Source organism: Exophiala spinifera (genome assembly GCF_000836115.1).
Source record: "Exophiala spinifera strain CBS 89968 unplaced genomic scaffold supercont1.5, whole genome shotgun sequence".
Classification (NCBI taxonomy): Eukaryota; Fungi; Ascomycota; class Eurotiomycetes; order Chaetothyriales; family Herpotrichiellaceae; genus Exophiala; species Exophiala spinifera.
Genome location: NW_015622517.1, coordinates 3,094,543 through 3,114,171, shown reverse-complemented (window position 1 = coordinate 3,114,171; position 19,629 = coordinate 3,094,543). Strand labels below are relative to the sequence as shown.

The window sequence follows — 19,629 nt, the reverse complement described above, 5'->3', positions numbered from 1 at the left end:
CCGCTCAAACCCGTTAATTCGTTGTAGCTGGGCCACAGGAGGCCACAGTTCGCATCATTCGCTGGACCGACGACAGATATAACTAAGTTCGTTACGGGCAGGAGGCAATTAAGAGTCTTGCTCATCGTCCTCGTCGTGCTCTCTCTTCGTTCCGCGCTTCTCCGACTTCTCACCCTTGTCTAGCAACTCCATCAAGTCCGCAATATACGCGGCAAGGGGCTTGTTGAGACTCAGGTTCGTGAAGAGAGCATACTTGTGCGCGCTAAACAATTGCTCCGTGAGAGTTTGGCCGTCCTTTTCGAACTTATGACCGTGCTTGCTTGCGAAGCGCGCCAAGTTACGCAGGATCATGACACTCATGTACGAGATGCCGTGAGGGTGCATGTCCGCCCGATCGAAGCCAGTATAATGGATCGCGTGCTTTACAGAGGTTGGTTCAGGATCCTTGGTGTCAAACGCAATCTCGTGGATGACCTTGGCCATCTGTTCCGCGCTCTCTGGGATGTGCACAGACACGTGCTGCGCGAGTTCCCTTAGCGTCTTGAACGCAGCTCGATGTTTGCACAAGTTCCACCGACACACGAGTTGAGCAGGCGTCCTGGCAATGAAGTGGCCCTCTGTCGTCCTCTGAACGGCGAGGTGGTCGCTGGTGATGTGAGCGAGCAGTCTTTGCCGGCTGGAGTACCAGGTGCTGCACATGTGTTTCAACGTCATGCGGCCGTTCTGATCCTTCTCAGGGGGGCCAGTGTGCCACAGACATTTGTAGTAAGGCTGGCCATGAAGGCCAACGAGCACTCGTCGGGGCCTGATACCTTTGATAATGAATCTCGCCTGGGGTTGCGTCTGGATGACCTGTGCCTGTGCATGGGTGAACGTTATAGACACATTCTTAATGAAATCTGCTGCGGCAATAGGTCCATTAGGCAGAAACCGCTGTTGATAGGCTTGCCAGATTGCAATCTGCGTGATTTCGTCCAGTGGAGACTCTTCGAAGCAGCAACGCAGCCACCGCGAAGATCTCTCTGGCTCGCGGAATTGCAATAACTCGGCATAGAGCTCCCCTGGGACGGTCGGTATCGTGCATACAAGTGGAGACTGTTTGGCTGGTCGACCCGCAACGATTGATTCTTCTTCAACCACTGCTTTGTGCAGCAGCAAGTGGATCAAGCGAGGCATCATCGACGGAAGGAGTAAGGGCGTCTTGGTTAGTAGTTCGATGTTGTTTTCCGGGATCGCTGTGTATGAGTACAGGAAGTCAAAGACCGCCTCGGCCAGCTCGTCGTCGTCGATAAGAGTGAACGAGAAGAGCCGCTCTGCGGTCGAGATAGGTATGTCCTGTATTCGCTGGACCTCTGCGATTTCGATTCCAATTCGTGTTATGGCACGAATAACTGCAATAAGAACTGCGCGGTCTCCCGACAGAAGATATGGAATCAGTGACACATATATAGGGTCCTGAGCGTCGAGGGCCCAGTATCTGGTGACAAGCTCCAAGATTTCGAATGCAGATTGCTTGAACTCGACCAATCGTGGTTGATCTGGGAGATTGATAGCAATGACAAGCAAATCTTTGAACAACGGCATTTTCGAAAGGAAGAATGCGTTGTCAGGGAGCGTAACCATATTGCGAATGACCAAGATAGCCTCGTTGAGCCTGGAAAGGTTCTGGGTGGATTCTGCATCTTCAACATCCTCGTCTGTAATACTCGTTGAAGTTTGCTGAATGCGATCGAGTAGATCTTTGGTCCCAAACGCGGCGTTCAGCGTGTTGATAGGATGTGCGCTGTCATCCTCGTTGTAGACAATTTCCCATGTTACGCCGTAAACAAGTTCGCTTATCTCCAAAGCTTTGTCGAGAAGCGCTTCGGCCAAGTACGGGAAGCCCTCGAATTTGTATTTGTCGCCACGCTCGTCAGAAACCTTGACCAGATGATGTAAAGCAAAAACCTCCTCTGATGGCACTTTTGACCGGAGTCCATACAGACAACGTTGGTAGATATTGGGGCCATTGAATATTCCTGGTGGATAGACAATCTTTCTAGCAAGGATGGGATCCGCGCCAGGTAGTAGCTCCACATCTTTTTGAGCCTCTCTTAGCTTTCTCGGATCCCTCTCCAGCTCTCTCTGAGCCTTTAACTTGGCTTTGTTGGGATACCAGAGTGGATCATCGCGAGGTGTCTTTACTTGCTGTAGAGTTAAAGGTCTGCCCAAGTTCGGCTGATAGTTCTTATACCAGTCGAACGAAGGATTGTAAGGATCACTGGCGGTATTCTGATAGGTCGGTGGCTGGACCGGAGGTGCAGATGGAGAATCTGTGGCTCGGACAGGGCGAGCCCGCGTTGATTGAACGTCGGGCTGGTATATCTGGGTACGCTTGGGGTCTTGCCTGAGGTTTCCTGTACGTGTTTGTCAGTAATGTCCTGCATCAAGGCACTTCGCGAGGCAAGCGGTGAATTCTCACGACTTGGATATCTGCTTGCGCTTCCGGCGTCTTCAGGCTCAGTCTTCTCGCGCTTCGGAGTTAATTGATCATCGTCTCCATCTGCAGAGTCGGTAACGCCATCAACTTGCATGGCTTCTACAGCGTGAGAAGGAGCGTGAGGGTAGTTGTCGAGGGTTCTAACCCGCAGGTTTCCACCCTTTGCGCTGAGATCTTCCAGGATTTCTTTGGGAGGTGGCTCCTCTCCCCAGTATGTCGAAATTTCATACGCACTATATGCGAAAGACTCTCGGTCAGCTTATACACGCTTCCCTGAATTGGCAACACCAATCACTTACGCAAGATTCTTGTAATAAACCGTTTTCAGCTGAAAGGTCATAACAGCTTCATGAGTTTTGCCGATACCGAATTCCTTGCATAGGGTCCGCCATTGCATACGCTCTGCGGATAGTACATCATAACCGCCTCGTTCCATTACCAGCTTGTAGAGCTTGTGGAGGGATATAGGCCGTCCGCTGACTTTGCCATCACGATCGAAGTTGGTGCTGCAAAGAATTGTGAGCAGGCTAGAAAGACATGTGGCCATGTTAGACATACCCTCTCCGTTCGTGAAAAGCCGCCACATCGTTCAAGAACTCCTCCTCGTCCTCAATGATCGTATGAGGTGGAGGTGCCATGATCGCGCTGGTTTCTCTTGTCGAGGCGATGCGACTTGAAGGGTTTACCGGGGCACGAGTTTCTTGCAAAAACCGGCTGCGCTCATTTCGCGACGCGCTCTGAGCGAGATTGCTTGATATGAGAAATCGGAGAGAACAGAGGGGACAGGCCCTTTACTGCTTGTCTCCCAGCTCAAACAAAGTATCCTGAAGGGGGTGCAGGTGAACGAACGGTGGCTTTCAACGTTTCTTTAACTTTCACTTTGGCACTCGTCAGTCGCGCAGTTTGCGGCGTGACCCGCGCCGAGTTTCATTTCGGCTAACTTTCCTGCCTCGATTTGGCCGGTCCCTGCGCTAACCCAATCGCTCTCCAGACTTCTAAGTTGTACTCCAGATAGTAATATGGCCTCTGCCATCGAGGTTTGTGTTTCTTCTGTTTTTCTCTGTTCATCCCGGTGAAACTGTACGGTCTTATGCTGCTGTCATTTCCTGCTCAGCCATCATTGTCTCCTGTGATTTCGAAGCATGCATTCTGATCTTGTTCTTGTTCTCAATTGTTTTCGCTAAAATGCCTTCTCATGCGTCTCAAAAGCTCTCGCAATCTCCTCTGTGTCTTCCACTGTTCAAGTTTTCCTATGCTACAGTCTCTGCTGAAGGTGTAGCCCCAATACCGTGGATTCACATCTCCGGCAAGAACAGGCTATTTGCTGTCTTCGAAACGATTTCGGTTCAAGTGGAAGATGGCCGCTTCGAAGACAGGCAAATGTTCAAAGTCTTACAGGATCCCGAAGTCATGGTATTTGGACCCAGGCTAATCTTTGCTCCTTTACTCTGGATTCAGAACTCATATGATGACAGGAAGAATTGGATTTGGGCGTGCTCGCGGCAGAGGCGAATCGTTCTATGACCCAACTGTCCAATATGATGAACAGTGCCCAAACACCCGAAGTCGCCGTGATTGTCAAGGTGCCAAACATCGCAATGAAATACTACATGACTAATGGCCAGGTGATGTACTTTGCCTATCAAGCCTTCTTTGCTCACCCTAGCAGCAGTATCGTCGCTTCCAGATGAGATTCGCGTCCGACGAGGATTACTATGAAGCGATGAAAATGCTGTCTCGTGCGAACGTTCCCACAGTTGCTGCGGGTTCATTTCCTGCTCCTCCAAAGCCGCATCAAGTAGCTCCGGCAAACCAGCTAACACCCAATGATTCTGCTTCTCAAAGAGGCGTTTCTACCAATGCTCCCATGGCTTATGAGCAACAACAGAACTTACCGAAGGTTTCAAATCCTTCTGCTCAAACTTCTTGTCTTCCCCTCTCGGCCCAGATGTCGATGGCTCCTCCAACGTTCGCAGCGTCGGCACTTGGAAATGCACAACAACGCCCGACAGGGCCCTCGTCCCTTCACGGGCAAATGTGGCCTGGCTTGGGCCATAGGCACAAACCCGCAGGCTCTCGTTCACACGTATCACTAAGCACGGCCACTACGCTCGTAAATACCAGAGAGCCAGTCGCTCACCACAACGCGCGCGGCCGTCACGACGCGGACTGTTTACTGCCGAATACACGACCACAAGGCAATAGCATCTTTGCCAATGCTCGTCACGAATCGACGCTCGACCACCAATCCAGCTTAGGTCTACCACCGAGAAGAACTCTGCCATTCCCCGGCGTGTCTGCGTCAGACGATGAGGTCCGCTCGCCAGCGATTCCCCAAGCCAAGCTTTGTAGCAGCCATCTCAGCACTGCCGATGCAGCAGGAGCGACAGCAACGTCAACGTCCAACCCAGCACGGAACGAGCCAGTTCCTGCACCGTCACCAAAGGTCACAGGCAAACGCAAGCGAGCTGCACCCAAGAGTAATGCGAAGGCGACAGCCGCAAAGAAACCACGTGCGCCAGCCAAGGGCAAGAAAAGAGCATCCAAGCCCAAGGAGGACGCTGGTCCAGTCCCCACCGTTGAAGAATTACTCAAACGACCAGAACAGACAGTCACACGCCGCCTGACGCGCGCAATGAGCATCATGAGCACTCAAAACGACGCCAATGGCAACAACCTACCACAAATTCCGCCGCCAACGCCAAAGCCACATGAACCCGAAGCTCCAGAGTCTGCCATTCCAGTAGACGACGCTGGCCGCGAGCCAAGTCTGTCCCTCGGCAGCCCGTCACGACGGCACACGCTTCGATCGGCCTCTCAAGCGTTGCCTACGCCGCAAATACAACGGACAACCAGTCTGGCCCGACCTCAAACCACAACCACCGAGGTGCCAGCCAATAAGAACACAGAGCGCAATCTTGACCGTGACGCCTACCCATGCACGCCTGCCGACCAACTCATCAACGCATGTACACCGAACTCTCCGACAGTGCCGCATGTCGAGCCTGTTGTCATGCCGGACGCTCGCACAGTCGAAAGACCAAACAACGCCATCCCTCAAGAAGTTCTACCTACCGATCGCCTCGACCGGGTTTCCGACGTTGATACCGACAAGGCCACAGCTTCGATCACACGTACGGATCATCATCATCCGCCCAGAGATAGTCAGCAGCATGATCCGACAAATCGTTTCCAAACGGAGCCCGGACCCGAACCTGAGGTAACCCACGGCGATAGAGGGGCCAGCTACTTCCTTTTCACAAACCCAACGTCCGCACAAGCCCTGGCCGAAATCAACGACTGGTCTCAGCTCCCACCTTTAGAACGGAGAAACGTCCTCCGCTCCCATCTCACAGCCTTGATCATGCAGCCGTCCTTCCGGAGCTTGTGCCAGGACCTGAGCGCGATGTGGGAGACAGAATTCCTCATGGGGAAGCTTGCAAACCCCTAGCTAGACATGGATAGTCAGCGTTCAACTGAGGAGGAAAGAATGCCAAAGAGTGTGTGCTCGTCGTTCTCTCGTGGGGAACGTGATTGGTGGGCACAGAAGAAGACTTAGAGAATGCGTTTACACATATTCCTCCCCAGGCTAGGATTCCTTGAGAATGTGAGCCATGTGCTATTGTATGTATTATCTCCGGGGCCAATTAGGCAGATCAGTCTCACTTGAAGACTTTTTACTCCGGACAAGCAAGTTCAAGGTGGCGTTTACACGGTACATGCCGATGGATCTGTCCAAGACGAAGAAAGGAGCTTGGTACGAAAAGAAGTCCACACGTAGGCCAACATGATAGACAATGAGAGACATGTGGAATTGTAATTCAATTTCCCCAATGCTGATGCTTTCGAAGCCTCCAGATGGAATGCCATGAGCAATCCTTGATCTAGCTAGCCATGCATGGTCCAGTGTCCGCTCGGATCAATAACAATGCCTCCCAACACACCAAGTCGCAAGATTTCTGTGCATGATGACCTGCCAAAAAGGGAGACTGTAATTGTACATACAAAGAAGGGGAGCAACACGATCCCTCTTCTGCTGTCCTTCTTTCATTTCGGTCCAATTAAAAATACTCCCTCCAAGAAGCGAACCGCCTGCGAACGCTATACCGATCGCGCCAGTGGATATACGTAAAAATTTCGCTAATGGCAGAGAAGAAGAATGCAGGATCAAGCGTGAGCTCCTGAAAGAAACTGGAGTTGTACCGTATGGCTTGAAGGAAAAATATGCAGGTTCCGAGACATTAGAATTGCCGAACATCTGCTTCGAGAGAAGACGAAATTGTGGCGTCCAAGGACAAACTTAAGCGTTTGGGTGATTCGTCGTTTCGTTGCCAATCAATGTTGACATTTCCATATCGGAATCGACGTGGATGGAGTAGTTTCATCCACTCGATGATTCATAATGCAGAGAAGGAAAGAGAGCGGGGTCTCAGAGCGAGCTTGAAGAGAAGTGAAGGTAAGAAGAAGTTGGCTCGTTCGACGAGAGACAAAAAATAGCAGGCTGGTAAGCCCAAACCCAGGCGTGTTTCACGGCGCTGGGTGTTTCTGGAGCTCCGAGAACTCCATCGCTAACAGGATGCAATGTCATCCTATGCCAGAAATAGGTACAATGATGATGACGTTCCCAACTCCAGGCTAAAACGCAATTGATGTCGGAAGGAAATCAAAAAAAAAGCCGCTAATAAGAAGCCATGCGATGGTTCATTCCACGGAGAGCCCCTAGATTCACGCGGGGTCCGGCAACAGGAGTGAATTCAACACTCATATCCAGGTCCATATCGCTATCAAGCCGACTTCGACCCATAGCCGTAGGACTAGAGTCAACCGAAGGGGAGTGTTGGCCAAAGGCAAAGGTCTGAGCTCGAACCAGTTTGGATCGTTGTTTCACCTTTCCGAGACCGCGTTCACAGTCAAGGACGTGCTCTTTGGCATCCATTTCAACATAGTTTTGAGGAAAACACCGGGACCGGTAATCCTTGAAGAAGGTGCTATAGCCACCATCTAAGATATAAACCTCAGGATAGGTCAAAGCAGGATAGCAGTCTGCATTGACAGTGCGATCTCTGTTGCGGATGAATTTAGCCATTAGGGGTGCACGATGGGCAGAATATTCGCAGTGGAATATTAATAATGCCTTCTTTGTGGGTTCAACATCGAAGAGTTGAGATGAAAGTTGTTCTTTGTCGTTGAAGTTCACGGCTCCTTCGATGTGGCCGCCATTGTATTCGTATTCAAATCTGCAGTCGATGACGACAAGCTTCTCATAGGAATGGTTGTAACGGCCGTCTAAGACTTCGACCATCGTCTCCTTGGTGATACGTGGTAAGGCACCAGCTTCGCCGTCAGGGATGAAATGAGGAAGTTGAGGTACATGAGGAGCTTCGTTGTCCATGATGGACGGCAACAATGGGGGAGGCGGGCTCATTCGTTCCTTCTCTCGCTTCATGACGTCCTCAGGGTGCTCAAACATACTCAAAGACCGGCGGAACTGTTTCCGAGGGCGCACAGAAGGATTGGACCCTTTCCTTACATGCCCTCCGATGGGAGACCCAGTGCGTGAATTTCCAGCACAAACGCCAAAGCGAGGTCGTGGAGCAGCGAAGGCTGGAGGAATTCGAGACACCGACTTCTCTTGAGTTGGAGAATCGGCAAAGATTTCAGAGAGGGATAAGGAGGAAGAGGTTGCTGGTTTATTATTCTTGTAGTCGGTGAACCGAAAGGGAGGAGCCTGACTCTCGGGCGCCGGCCGTTGAGGCAATGAGCCGGTACTAAAACCCTTAGTTCTCGACAACGATGGTCTCAATGGACCCGATCTTCGCCGCTCCTGTGGCACATTGAGGACTTCTGAGGAAGAATCAAATGAGCTTGAGGAGGTGATGGAGAACACGGGAGAATCGATAGGTGTAGGCTCTGGAGTGGGCGATTGGAGTTGTATCTCTATCGCTCCAAAGGGCACCTTATGTGGTAGAGGTGACATATCCATGTCCATGACGTCCTGACCTCCAGGAGAGGACGAAGGAATAGGAGGTGTGGTGAGGTTTACTGGATGTGTCAGTTTGAAGGGCAAGCCAAAGCCTTGAACGTCTGTCTGCTCACAGTGTCCATCTTGCCCAGCAAAGATGCTATTGGGGAACAGTGCTCTCCGCGGCGTTGGCAGCTGAGGGCTGGAGAAAAATCAGTATCAGCTTTGGTGTGTGACCGTTTCGTGACATGAGCATACCTCTGATCGATGTGGAAATTTTGTGACAGGTCAGCAGCAAGGCTTGCTGTCGGCGAAGAGCCTCGAACCGGTTTCAAGTTGAAGTAATCGATGTGAGATTTCTTCATTGATAGGTCCTTGAAATTGAAGCTGTTGTTGGCGAAAGATGTTGCAGCCAAAGAGGCGTATGAGGAAGACCCATCGGGTCTGAAGCCACAATGTCCCAGGAATGCTGGGGGCTGCATGGCCGCCAACGGTGAAGAAGCCTCAATCATGATGCTGAACAAGCCTCTCTGATCTATTGCCCTCTCTTACACAACCATAGCACCACTCAAACTGGACTGGGGTAGGATGCAGGTTCTAGTCTCGTCCAAACAGCGTTCCACAAGTTGTCGAGGAACTTCAGAACCGGCAACGCCTCCCTCCTAGTCGTCGAGGCAGATGGCTTCCAAGGGCGGATCGAGAAGGGTTCATATGCTCATGTTCCCGTCCAACAGGCTAACGAAAGACCGATGGTGCTGGCGGTGGTGCTGGCGGTCCTGGGCGTGCGGTAGCTGAGGAGGCGAAGAGAGAAGTGGTCGACGTCAAGTAAGACAGACCACCAGGAAGAAGGTGGATGTTCTTCCCTTGACAGCCAGCAAGAATGTTCGATAAAGAAGAAGCCCTGACCTGCAGCTCGGTGGCGTATGGAAGGGAGAAGGAGGGACAACGACAGTTTTAAGCAGACTGCAGGTGAAGGCCCAAGTTGTTGCTGGGCAGCGTTGGGGTTGGTGAGGAGCGATGGAGGAGCAAGCGATGCAATGCGGAGCCCTGGCTGAGAATCCAGAAGGAACCAGGAATGGACCACTTTTTTTTTTTTTTGACAGTGTGCTATTGCTCTGCGAGTGGGATCTGTACGAAGCTGCGACGGGCGGTAATATTAAAGGTCCAGCGAAGCCGGTCGCACGGTAACTGCTATGACCGTCACACAGACCAGAGGGTAATAAAAGATAGCAGCGTTCTGGGAGAGGGAGTATTCTATACCCAGAACCCAGAGCCAGGAATCGCCCTCAGGTACCCGAGCGCTACCGCCTAATCAAGCCCATAAGCTCCTCCAGCCGCCGCTGGTCAGGGCGCGTACCTGGCCTACAACCATGAGCCTCCACGGCCTAGAGCTGCCCACTAACCATGGATTCGGTAAGGCGGGTGGCCTAGCTTTTGCTGCCCCCGCCGGTGGTTCAGAAACACGGGCAACGCTTGCAGCCGTCTTCTTCCAAGGCTCGTTTCAAGAAGCAACCTGGCGACCACTCAAGGCTCAATACAAGGCATGCTGCGTGTGCGCCCAATATCCACCTATGTCATCGCTGATGCTTTGTATTATTACTCCTGCTTTGGTTGTGTGATGTTCTGATTATCCATCGATCCACAGGTACGAGCCGGCTCTACTGTGACCGCGTTGATCTCGATCGAAAATCCTCTGCTCGACTATTCGAGGCGCTTCCCACAACCGCTAATCGACCACAGCTGATCACAACAAGGTGGGGATACGTTTGAAGGCCTCTTTTCGAAGGCTAAAAAAGACCTTGTCCCAGTGTGGCAGGCGACGTGCAGCTGAAGCTCGAAGGATGGCCCCGTCCTTGACAGGGTTCTTCTGCCATGACACTAGGTTGCCCTGTGCGATAACCGATTACATTCTGCCTATCAGAGATGCCACTGTGCATGTTCCTGTGTAGCAGTACGGATCCTGAGGCTTTGCTATGTCATCATCCCGCTGTCGACAACTCCCTCCCCAATAGAGAGATTGCACGCTGAATGTCAGCGCGTGCGGAAATCACACAGCGGTTGGAATGCTCCAAGCACGAGGCTTGTGCAAGTCCAGACGCCCGATATCATCGGTTCCTGGGACATTCTGGACCTCGACTTGACCATGAGTGGCAAATACGCTTTCGTTCTGAGGAATTTGGGGCGGCCTCCTCTTCAAGGCCAGTATTCAATAGTCGTTGCAGCTGGACAATCGCATGGCTTCCCATCACATGGCGCAAACAGAAGAACATGTTTGAGTCAAGAAATGGCGCCATGTACTGTACAGTACTCGCCTTATCAGCACTCCGCTACGCGGGGGTTCAAATTCAGCATGGCTTAAGGCCTTAGTTGCTTCATCATCTTCGCTTCTGGTGGGTTTACAAATAGCTCACGGCCAGTCGGCGTCACCGTGCTTGAGAAACTTCACTTCTGGAGCTCCATTAGCCTTTTCGGCACAGGGTCAGAATTCACGGACGAGATGCCCTTGTGACTACAATACGGAGTTACCTAGCTGACCTACAGGCCTACGGCCAAGACCGAATTGACTCAAATTCGCATGTCTCCCAGTAGATGGACCCTCCTTATCGCGAGCTTGGTTTCACTAGCCTACAGTAGGTTGTTCGCAAGGTTCCATCCAAACTGAGTAGCTCTTCTGTTGCAGTTACCGACACACCGATACCGACGAAACGTCATGAGATCAGAATCTGTACTCCCGATTCCTTGTTGTCCTCGATGATGGACTTGCATGAACCTGTGCCGAACGCAAACACACCGCGTTTGATCGAGATCGTGCCGAAAACCACGCACCATCATCCTCTGGCTCGCGTAATGGTGTTGCAGCGAAGCATAACTAGGGCTGATCAGGAGGAGGGGCTACGAACTCACAAAGCTCTTGACTTGAAGTCAGCTCGATTACAGGCCGCTTTCCCCGCCCACTGCGACTCAGTCTGAGTCCGGGGAATTGCCTGGTGTGACTTTTGAAGCTACTTCTAGCATCTCACTGTTGCGGCGTCCACCGGACGACTTCAGCCAGGTTGGTGTTACTTGTGATAGGCTATCAACCCATGGACCTCGTCTCACACAGCGGCAGACCGTGTACACTAAGAACTTACTTTTCTGACATAGAAAGCGCTGTAGATCAGCTCTGAGTGGCTTGCAGTTCCCATCTACCCCCCTCAGGTGTGGTCCGAAAGACGCGTCGCCAAGTCTGAGCGTCAACAATCCATAACGCGCTACTGTCGCCTGTCCACGTGAGGGCAACTCGAAAGCGGGAGAGTAATGCTTCTCGCTCAAACTCTCACACGCACACACACAAACACACCAGAACTACTCGTACAGTACGATCATGGCCCATGGCTCATTGGTGAGCTGCCGGCGGCGAAAGCCCGTCTGTCACTGCAGCACCTACCTCCCTTCAATGCAGCACCCTGGTTTTAAGCCATGTTCAAGCCATCAGTTGTCAATTTGGCTGACAGGAGTGTTCCCGCATGCTTCAAGAAAGCATGGCCACTACTACTGTACGCCTCCGGATCCCGCACGCCCTGAGCGTCAGGCAATAATCCAGCCTCGCCCGAGTTTTCATCCCAGTCCTGCTTGAACCCTGGAAACCCACCGGGTGCTGCCACCTTCTGACAGCTCATAGACTCGGGAAGACGGAAAAGGGCAGGATCATTGCCCGTTGCCCCTCAAAGCCTCCTCAATCTCGTGCTGGCCCAGACCGTTCCGATATTTTTCTGCCCCGTATGTACTTTGTACATACATATCCATTTATTTCACGAGCTATTGAGCTGCCAGGTCCATTGCCAGGACGTCACTACGACCCGAATTCGGGAACCCAGGCGATGAGTATTCGATTCAAGACGCGATAGTCCTCTACCTAGAAAGCTTCTGACAAACTTGACAAGTTTTCATCCTCATCGTCGTCACCAGCACAACCCACACAAGGCTTTGAAACCAGAGGCACAGAAAATCTCCATTGGAACTCTGTTCAAGAACTCCTCCAAGCACTTACAGTATCACACTAATCTTGCACGTAATAAACTCGTAATACTTTTAATTGCGGTTCATCATTTGCGTTTGGTCTGTTCTTCGTTTTCAGCCAGCCAGTCAGTGGACCGCGGGAAAACGGTTCGAGGCTTCTCTTTTTTCTTTAAGGGTTCGATGAGAGAACGCCAAATTTCCAACAACCACCAGGTCATTGTTTGGCGCCAAAAATAGGTGGCAGTACAGTATCATTTCACGGCCAACTTTGTCTTTTAAAAAAAGCATATCTATGGTTGATAGACAGAATTTAATTTCAAGGTTGTGCCGCGGTACGCTCGCCATGAAAGTCTATATCTGCGCCACCAACAACGCGGGTCGTTGCTTGTTGACGCCAATCTCGACGCGTTTGTCCCAAACCAGGTAACGAGCGAGGCTCGTACCAGAAGCTCGCCTTGTTTTCGGCCATGTCCAACTACACATCAACATCGTGACGTAAATGGACGGAAATTCCGTCGCGGTGATCACGGACTCCACACCGCACGCCGGGCGTCGTCAATCGAGCAGCAGATCGACCACGCAGATCAAGATCGAACCTCAGCCTTGCATATCGCCGACCGATGGCATTTCAAAAACTCGAATCCTCACCACAACAAAGACGTCAGACACAACAAAAGGTCGCAGGAGAGACGGATGTATGGAGCCTTGTTTTCCCAGGTTCGAGCCAAGCCACAGAGATTGCAGTTGTGATCCGATGACCTCGTGAAAGGCGTACCTCGGACCTCCCTCCGGCGGCAAGGTATCAAGACGCGATGATATCGAGATCCCACCGCCCGAGGAGACTACGGACACTCGACGAGTCGAGTCACCTCCTGCGAGTGGTGTCCTGACTCCCTCGCATCGAATACTTGGCCCATGTCTTTTCGAACATCCCGGACCACCTCAATGGCACGTTCCACGTCCACGAGGAGCAGCCCTCTGCTAATCGGTGCATGAGATGACGACACACACACCCACACACACACACACACACACACACGGGACGCACAGTTGGTCTTTGTAAACGACGTGTCGCACGCACGGTAACTGTGGTATGACGTCTTGTAGCGAGATCTCCAGGATGCGAAGAGGTAGGTAACCCAGGTCATGATGTTATAGGCCGTTTATGCCGTTTCCGCATTCGGGAGTAAGTAGTTCACAGGGACGAGTCGACCGTTAGGCTATGGATGATGTTGTGTCGAGCTGAATACAGGTAGGTTCCATTGCATCGTCTTGGCTGGACCCGAGCAGGCTTCCTTCCTTCGCGCTTCACAATCACGCGCTTCTGGCATCATCTCGATCTTCAGACCTTGACGGAGGCAGCAACATTGAGTAGGTGATAGGGGAATGGCTCTTGATATTCCCCAGGCGAGCAGGACAGCCACCTCCGCAACAACAGAAGCCCATGCCTGCGGAATTCTTGAGCTTGATTCAAACAAAGACCCCGTGCCAGTTCTGGGGGCCCGAAAACTGTTGATTCGTCGATTGCTTTGTCGACTTCTTGTAACGAAGTCAGGGAAATTGCTCATGGGCACATCGCGACGCTCTACAGTCGTATCATTGTTGACGCAAGACTAGCATTTCGCAAAAGATCTTTGTTCGCATCCGTACCGCTTCTCCAGGCTAGTCTCTTTTCTACTGAGACATGGATTTCTGCGATTGACACCGTTGGAAGAGGTCAAACTCGACCTGAGAGTGACGGCAAGATGATCCGAGTTGAAAAATCGTCGCAGCCGGAGGGACAGATGCGGCTTTGTCAGTCCACCCGAAGAAACAGCCAGGTGAGAACATCAGGCGATTGCCACTGATGCCCTTCATTCCACACCGGAACATTGATCATCCGAGTATCAAAACTCTGTCAGTGCTTCCCCATCGGCGCTTCAACGGGCCGAAGGAACACCAAGGAATTCTTCTTTGCACGAATATACTTCTATCGTACCGCGAGATAAGCCAAATAAGAAGACACGCGGTAAGACACCGGTCACCATCCCGGCCAGACACTTCAAGAACGCCCAACCAGTCAGAGTCCGGGGTCCAGGCAAGTCATGGCGAAACCCAAGGCTCTGCTGCTGGGTAAGCTCGACCAGTAAGTATAGGTCCCCGTCGGCACATGCCATAAGCCCCCAGTCAAGTTACTGTCTTAGTACCGTCCCTTTCCCTTGCGCCTGCATAACGTCAAGACGACGACCAGGTCTAACGCACCACCGGCAGCGCTCAGAACTCATGGAACGCCCTCTCCGGCCTGGCGGAGTTGGTCACATCCAACGCTCGCAGCCGAGACGAGTTCATCAAGGAGTGTATAGGTGGAATGCATGATGGCGTTGTAGCAATCTGTGACCGAGCGCCCTCAAGCCTTGCTACCACAGGCAGATACGATGAACAGCTGATCGAAGCGTTACCGAAGAGTCTGAAGTTCATATGTCACAATGGAGCCGGTTACGACAACATCGACGTCTCCGTTTGCACTGCTCGCGGAATTTTGGTGTCCAACTGCCCCAAAGTGGTGGACGAGGCGACCGCCGACACTGCCATGTTTCTGATTCTTGCCGCCCTGCGTGGTTTCAACAACGGCATCATGGCAATTCGCACCGGCACTTGGAAAGGTGCCGTCCCGCCTCCGCCCCTGGGGCATGACCCACAGGGAAAGACCCTTGGCATACTGGGACTCGGCGGTATAGGCCAAAACCTTAAGGTCAAAGCTGAAGTATTCGGGATGAATGTCATCTACCACAACCGGACGAAGCTGAGTGATGAGATGGCAGCCGGGGCAGAATTCGTGGGCTTTGACGAGCTGCTTGCGCGGAGTGACGTCCTCAGTCTGAATATTCCGCTTAACGTACGTTGAATGGTGCCTGTGTCATTCGATCATTTCGCTCACCCAGTCTCTCAAGTCGTCTACTCGCAACATGATTTCGACCCAAGAGTTCCGGAAGATGAAGCCTGGTATCGTGATTGTGAACACTGCCAGGGGAGGTGTTATGGACGAGGACGCGCTGGTCGAGGCACTGAATTCTGAGAGAGTTTGCTCGGTCGGGTTGGACGTATATCAGCAGGAGCCAGCCATTCACCCAGGTCTAATTTCGAATCCACATGTTTGCCTACTTCCTCATATGGGCACATCGACTGTTGAGGTATGTTTGTTCAATGTTCCCTCAGCTCAGATCCTTAGTTGGCTAACTGAGACGCAAGACCAAGACCAAGATGGAAGACTGGACGATTGGGAACGTCCGAGCGGCGCTGGAGACGGGAAAGCTGAACAGCGTGGTGCCTGAACAAGCGCATTTATTGTGAATGCTTGTGGTGGACCAAAAGGACTGTCACTGTGTGCAGACCACTGTGTCTTTCCGTGTGTTTCATAACCACTCACCATCGTTGTCTGTCACGAAGTTGCCGATCCGTGAAGGTCCGAAGTCACCGAGGTCCAGAAGCGGCATGTCAAGGAAATCAAATGAGTTAGAGAACGACTCCGGTGCTCGGTGTGCTACTAAAGTCCCAAGAAGATTCTGCAAACCATAGGATGTTCGCCTTGTGTCGTTGAAGATTTCTAGCCCTGTAGGCCCGCCAGGATTGTTCTTCGTGTCTAAGATCAGCTGAATGATGTCGGCATACCGTTGAGCACACATCCATCGTGTCGACATCTGTCTCAGAACGCTGAGCAAGGGCTCCAGATCTACCGGCATGGACCCAAAGGTATTTTCATAGCCGGTCGTCCAAAGGATGATCAAGCTCCTCGCGGCCACCCATACAACGAAGGCAAACATTGGGTTTAGCCGATCAAACTCTTGTGGCTGGAGAGAGCTCGCTAGCGATGCAACTGTTCTGATAGCCTGACGACACCGCCCGCGGGCCGAAGCAGATGGTTTGAGGTAAGGCGAAGTTGTGGATGGGAAAGCGGCAACTGTATACATTCGAATATTGACACTGGTAAACGGCAGTGTTAGTCTTCACGAGGACAAACCAAAGGCAGAAAGGGATAACCGTACAGTTGGAACGTGGCATGCAGCATAACCCACATTGGATCGAAAGTGGCCGGTCGTTCCCTGACGTCTTTGGGCAAGTTCTCGAACCACGTAGTCATGGTGATATCCAGGCGTCGGAAGACGCTCTGCCACTCCTGACAGTGGGCGGGGAGTGATAGATCGACAGGTTGGATCAACAGCTGATTAGATCGGTCCAGCGATGCCAGCAGGTCGATGTTATGGTGCCATAGGCTGGCAGAGCAATAAGCATGTGAAGGCTTGGTCTGTTGCCCGGCCTGAAACCATTCGGGTGTCACTGTCTGGTTCCACTCTCCGTCGTTCAGAGGATATGGTAGTTTGATCGCCTTTGTGTCAATGCCTCCGGACTGTCCGTGAGCAACGCTGGAGAAGCGATCGAGGCTGTAAATGATCCAAAAAAGACGCCGTTTCTCCTCCTTTGAAATGTTGGAGAAGTCGGCTCCGTCAAGAGGTTCTTCGTTCCGGACCAGAGGAGTGTTCGTTTCTGGCGTGGTCGGAGAACGAGTCTTTGCCAGGCCCAGCTGATGCGCCGCCGTTATGAGCATGCTCATCAGGTTCAACGTTCGTGGACCGGGTCCTTGGCCAATAGCGTCCAAGGCCAGGAGTGCCAGTGCCTGAGTTGAAACCAAGGAACATGTGTCTACGGATTTTAGTAAAACCTGCTCACGGGATGTTTTGACGAAGTTGTCCTTCTCCTGGGCAGACGGTGCTGGGTTCCTCCAGAAACGGAAAGACACGACCACGATGCCGTGGAGAAGGACCTGGCGATCCGGTGCAAACATGCCGGCTGTGAAATTTGGCTTGCAGAACAATGGCGCCCAAGGATGAACTAATTCAAAGAACAGCTCGACAAGCTCATGTAGCACCGCTGTGGGTGGTAACCCACTACTGGCATCTTCCATCGCTGGCACGCTCAAAGGGCCTGGTAAACGCTCCATCAGCGGAGTAGGAGCAAAGTACGGCACCTCGGCGATTTGTTGCGACGAAGGCCAGATCTCTGGGTCAGGCCCATTGCCTTGTGGTGCGAGTGTCGCGGCGACTAATGGCTGAAGGGGTGCGGTCGGGACGGCCATTTCGGGTCGAACATGGTTGAGGACTTCCTGAAATGACTGGTGGATTTTCTCCATACTGCTCTCCAGGAGGCTCAGACGTTGCTCAATGGCCTTGCCATAACCTGGACGCAAGCCGGGTTGCCCTTTCTCACGGTAGACGCAGGCGACTCCTGTGGACAATCAGCCATATGAACTCTTCATGATCATGCGTGTCGCTTTTGGTTCACCCATGCGCCGACAGGTGCCACAATGCGGCCGACAACTGTCGCATCTTGTTTTCTTCTGCTTGCAAGTCTCACAGCTAACGGAAAAACAGATAGGTTAGCCCGTTAACGTGATGTACCAGATTCCTGGAGAGAAAAGCATACGCTTTGGACAGGATGCGCGACCGCTTGTTCGGCGGTCCGACCGGAGACATTGTCACGCCTTCTTCGGACATATCTTGACCATCGGTAGACATGGCCGAGCTTGGATTCCCGAGATCCCATTGACGAGAATTACTTCAACGTTAGGTTAAGGTGCAATGAGAGACTTTTCAGGCCGACGTAGCGGAGCGGTTTATGTAGGTCTGACTCCACCTCGGCTAACGCTAAATTGCACCTCACTTCTTATTGATAATTCGGCTGGGGCATCACTTGTCTACTGTACATCTACGTTAGGGGAGCTCGACCGCTCCATTCTCAAAGCAGTGACGAGTACATGGCAATACTATTACATTGTTTCGTGGCTGCATCATGACCTTTATTTTGTTGTCGAGTTATACAGACATTCTGCAATCACTTTTCCATGATACAGGTTCCATCCGCCAGACTCAGGGCTTTTTACAATCAGTATGGCTTCACTCCTGCCAGCTGCAGCACCTTTTCATTGACGAGAGGTTTCTCCAGAGGCTCTGGGCGATGACGGGGGTCGGGTGTGCCATCCGGCAAGCTTGCTTGCAGGTCTCGCAGCTTAATGTTATCATGCGGCCAATGTGTGGTCGCTCCATAGACGCTGAAGACACGACTTTTCTCGGCTTGGGATTCCTTCGACGCCAATGCAGCGGGCGCATAGGCTGCGTATATAACTGTGCGCGTCGTATTGCTCTTCTGTGTAGGTTCTCCGCCCCAGTGAATAGTTCGAGAGTCCCAGACGATGAGATCTCCAGGCTCCGCAAGAACCTTCATCGGCTTCAGGCCGCGGCTGGTGAAGAAGTCCATGTCTTTGTCGTCGAAATATACGTTATCCTTCCATTGCCAAGTCGATGGGTCAGTCTTTGTGTCGAAGAACTCTTCGACGAGCTTGGAAGAGCCAGGAATGACCACAAGAGAGCCATCCTCGGGCCCCGCATGGCTTAAGTTGATGATGCCCTGGATACAGTGCAGGCCACGCTTTCTGGGAGCCTGATCAATATGTGGCCAAGGCGCACGGGCCGGCTTGAGGTTAGGAAGGGTGACGTTCAAAGAATCAAACGAGACCAGCAGCTTGTCCGTACCCCAGATTTTGGTAAATGCGTCCAAGACACCGGGCTCCTGGCGAGCTTCCCACATGAACTTCTCATGGACGACCGAATAATGCTCGTAAGTATTTCTCTCCGTCTGGATCGGGAGGTTTGCAGCATTCCAGGTGGATGGGTCGTTTGGGTTCAATGCAGGGTCAAAGGACTGAAGCCATTCTATGGCTTTCTGTTGGTAGTACTGAGCACGTTCCGGTGGAATGGCACCTTTGACGACAGCGTAGCCTTGAGACTCGAGCTGGTCAAGCCAATCTTCACCAGAGACTGTCAATCTGTTGCCGTACTTAGCACCATAATCAGATGCCTCTCACGCGCGTGTTAGACTCACTTGAATGGGCTGTAAACCTGGGTTGAAGCAGTCACAGTTTCGGTGGCCATGTTCAGATATCTCCTCTGAGTCTGTGGGAAGAAGATACGTGTCTCTCGACAGTGGTCTCTTTGATATTAGCACGTACCGTCACTCTTTTAGGGCTCGTACAAGATTTCGTCCAAGAAATGCAACAGGGTCATTTCGCAGTACCGTCAGTCTGCCGGAGCCCGTAGCCCCGGCCCAGCTTTGCGCCGGAGCACCGTAAATCTGCCACTCAATACCAAGGCCTCACCCG

General features: G+C 52.1%; 6 protein-coding genes across 6 annotated transcripts; 2 read left to right on the top strand and 4 right to left on the bottom strand.

The window, feature by feature from the left end:
• Nucleotides 1–108: 108 nt before the first annotated feature.
• Nucleotides 109–3,117, bottom strand: PV08_07688 (uncharacterized protein; the record flags this gene model as incomplete). The annotated part of the gene is made up of 4 exons (XM_016382017.1): nt 109–2,396; nt 2,465–2,712; nt 2,779–2,985; nt 3,038–3,117. 4 exons carry the CDS (start codon nt 3,115–3,117, stop codon nt 109–111), a joined length of 2,823 nt encoding a protein of 940 aa, XP_016235119.1.
• Nucleotides 3,118–3,664: 547 nt separating this feature from the next.
• PV08_07687 (uncharacterized protein) lies at nt 3,665–5,930 on the top strand (the record flags this gene model as incomplete). The annotated part of the gene is made up of 3 exons (XM_016382016.1): nt 3,665–3,892; nt 3,955–4,104; nt 4,152–5,930. The coding sequence occupies 3 exons, from the start codon at nt 3,665–3,667 to the stop codon at nt 5,928–5,930; spliced, it is 2,157 nt and encodes a 718-aa protein (XP_016235118.1).
• Nucleotides 5,931–7,157: 1,227 nt separating this feature from the next.
• On the bottom strand, nt 7,158–8,953 carry PV08_07686 (uncharacterized protein; the record flags this gene model as incomplete). The annotated part of the gene is made up of 3 exons (XM_016382015.1): nt 7,158–8,521; nt 8,576–8,643; nt 8,700–8,953. 3 exons carry the CDS (start codon nt 8,951–8,953, stop codon nt 7,158–7,160), a joined length of 1,686 nt encoding a protein of 561 aa, XP_016235117.1.
• A 5,571-nt stretch (nt 8,954–14,524) lies between these two features.
• On the top strand, nt 14,525–15,770 carry PV08_07685 (uncharacterized protein; the record flags this gene model as incomplete). The annotated part of the gene is made up of 4 exons (XM_016382014.1): nt 14,525–14,565; nt 14,691–15,315; nt 15,371–15,610; nt 15,669–15,770. 4 exons carry the CDS (start codon nt 14,525–14,527, stop codon nt 15,768–15,770), a joined length of 1,008 nt encoding a protein of 335 aa, XP_016235116.1.
• A 62-nt stretch (nt 15,771–15,832) lies between these two features.
• PV08_07684 (uncharacterized protein) lies at nt 15,833–17,604 on the bottom strand (the record flags this gene model as incomplete). The annotated part of the gene is made up of 2 exons (XM_016382013.1): nt 15,833–16,400; nt 16,463–17,604. 2 exons carry the CDS (start codon nt 17,602–17,604, stop codon nt 15,833–15,835), a joined length of 1,710 nt encoding a protein of 569 aa, XP_016235115.1.
• A 752-nt stretch (nt 17,605–18,356) lies between these two features.
• On the bottom strand, nt 18,357–19,402 carry PV08_07683 (uncharacterized protein; the record flags this gene model as incomplete). Its single annotated transcript, XM_016382012.1, has 2 exons — nt 18,357–19,296; nt 19,353–19,402. 2 exons carry the CDS (start codon nt 19,400–19,402, stop codon nt 18,357–18,359), a joined length of 990 nt encoding a protein of 329 aa, XP_016235114.1.
• Between the last annotated feature and the right edge of the window lie 227 nt (nt 19,403–19,629).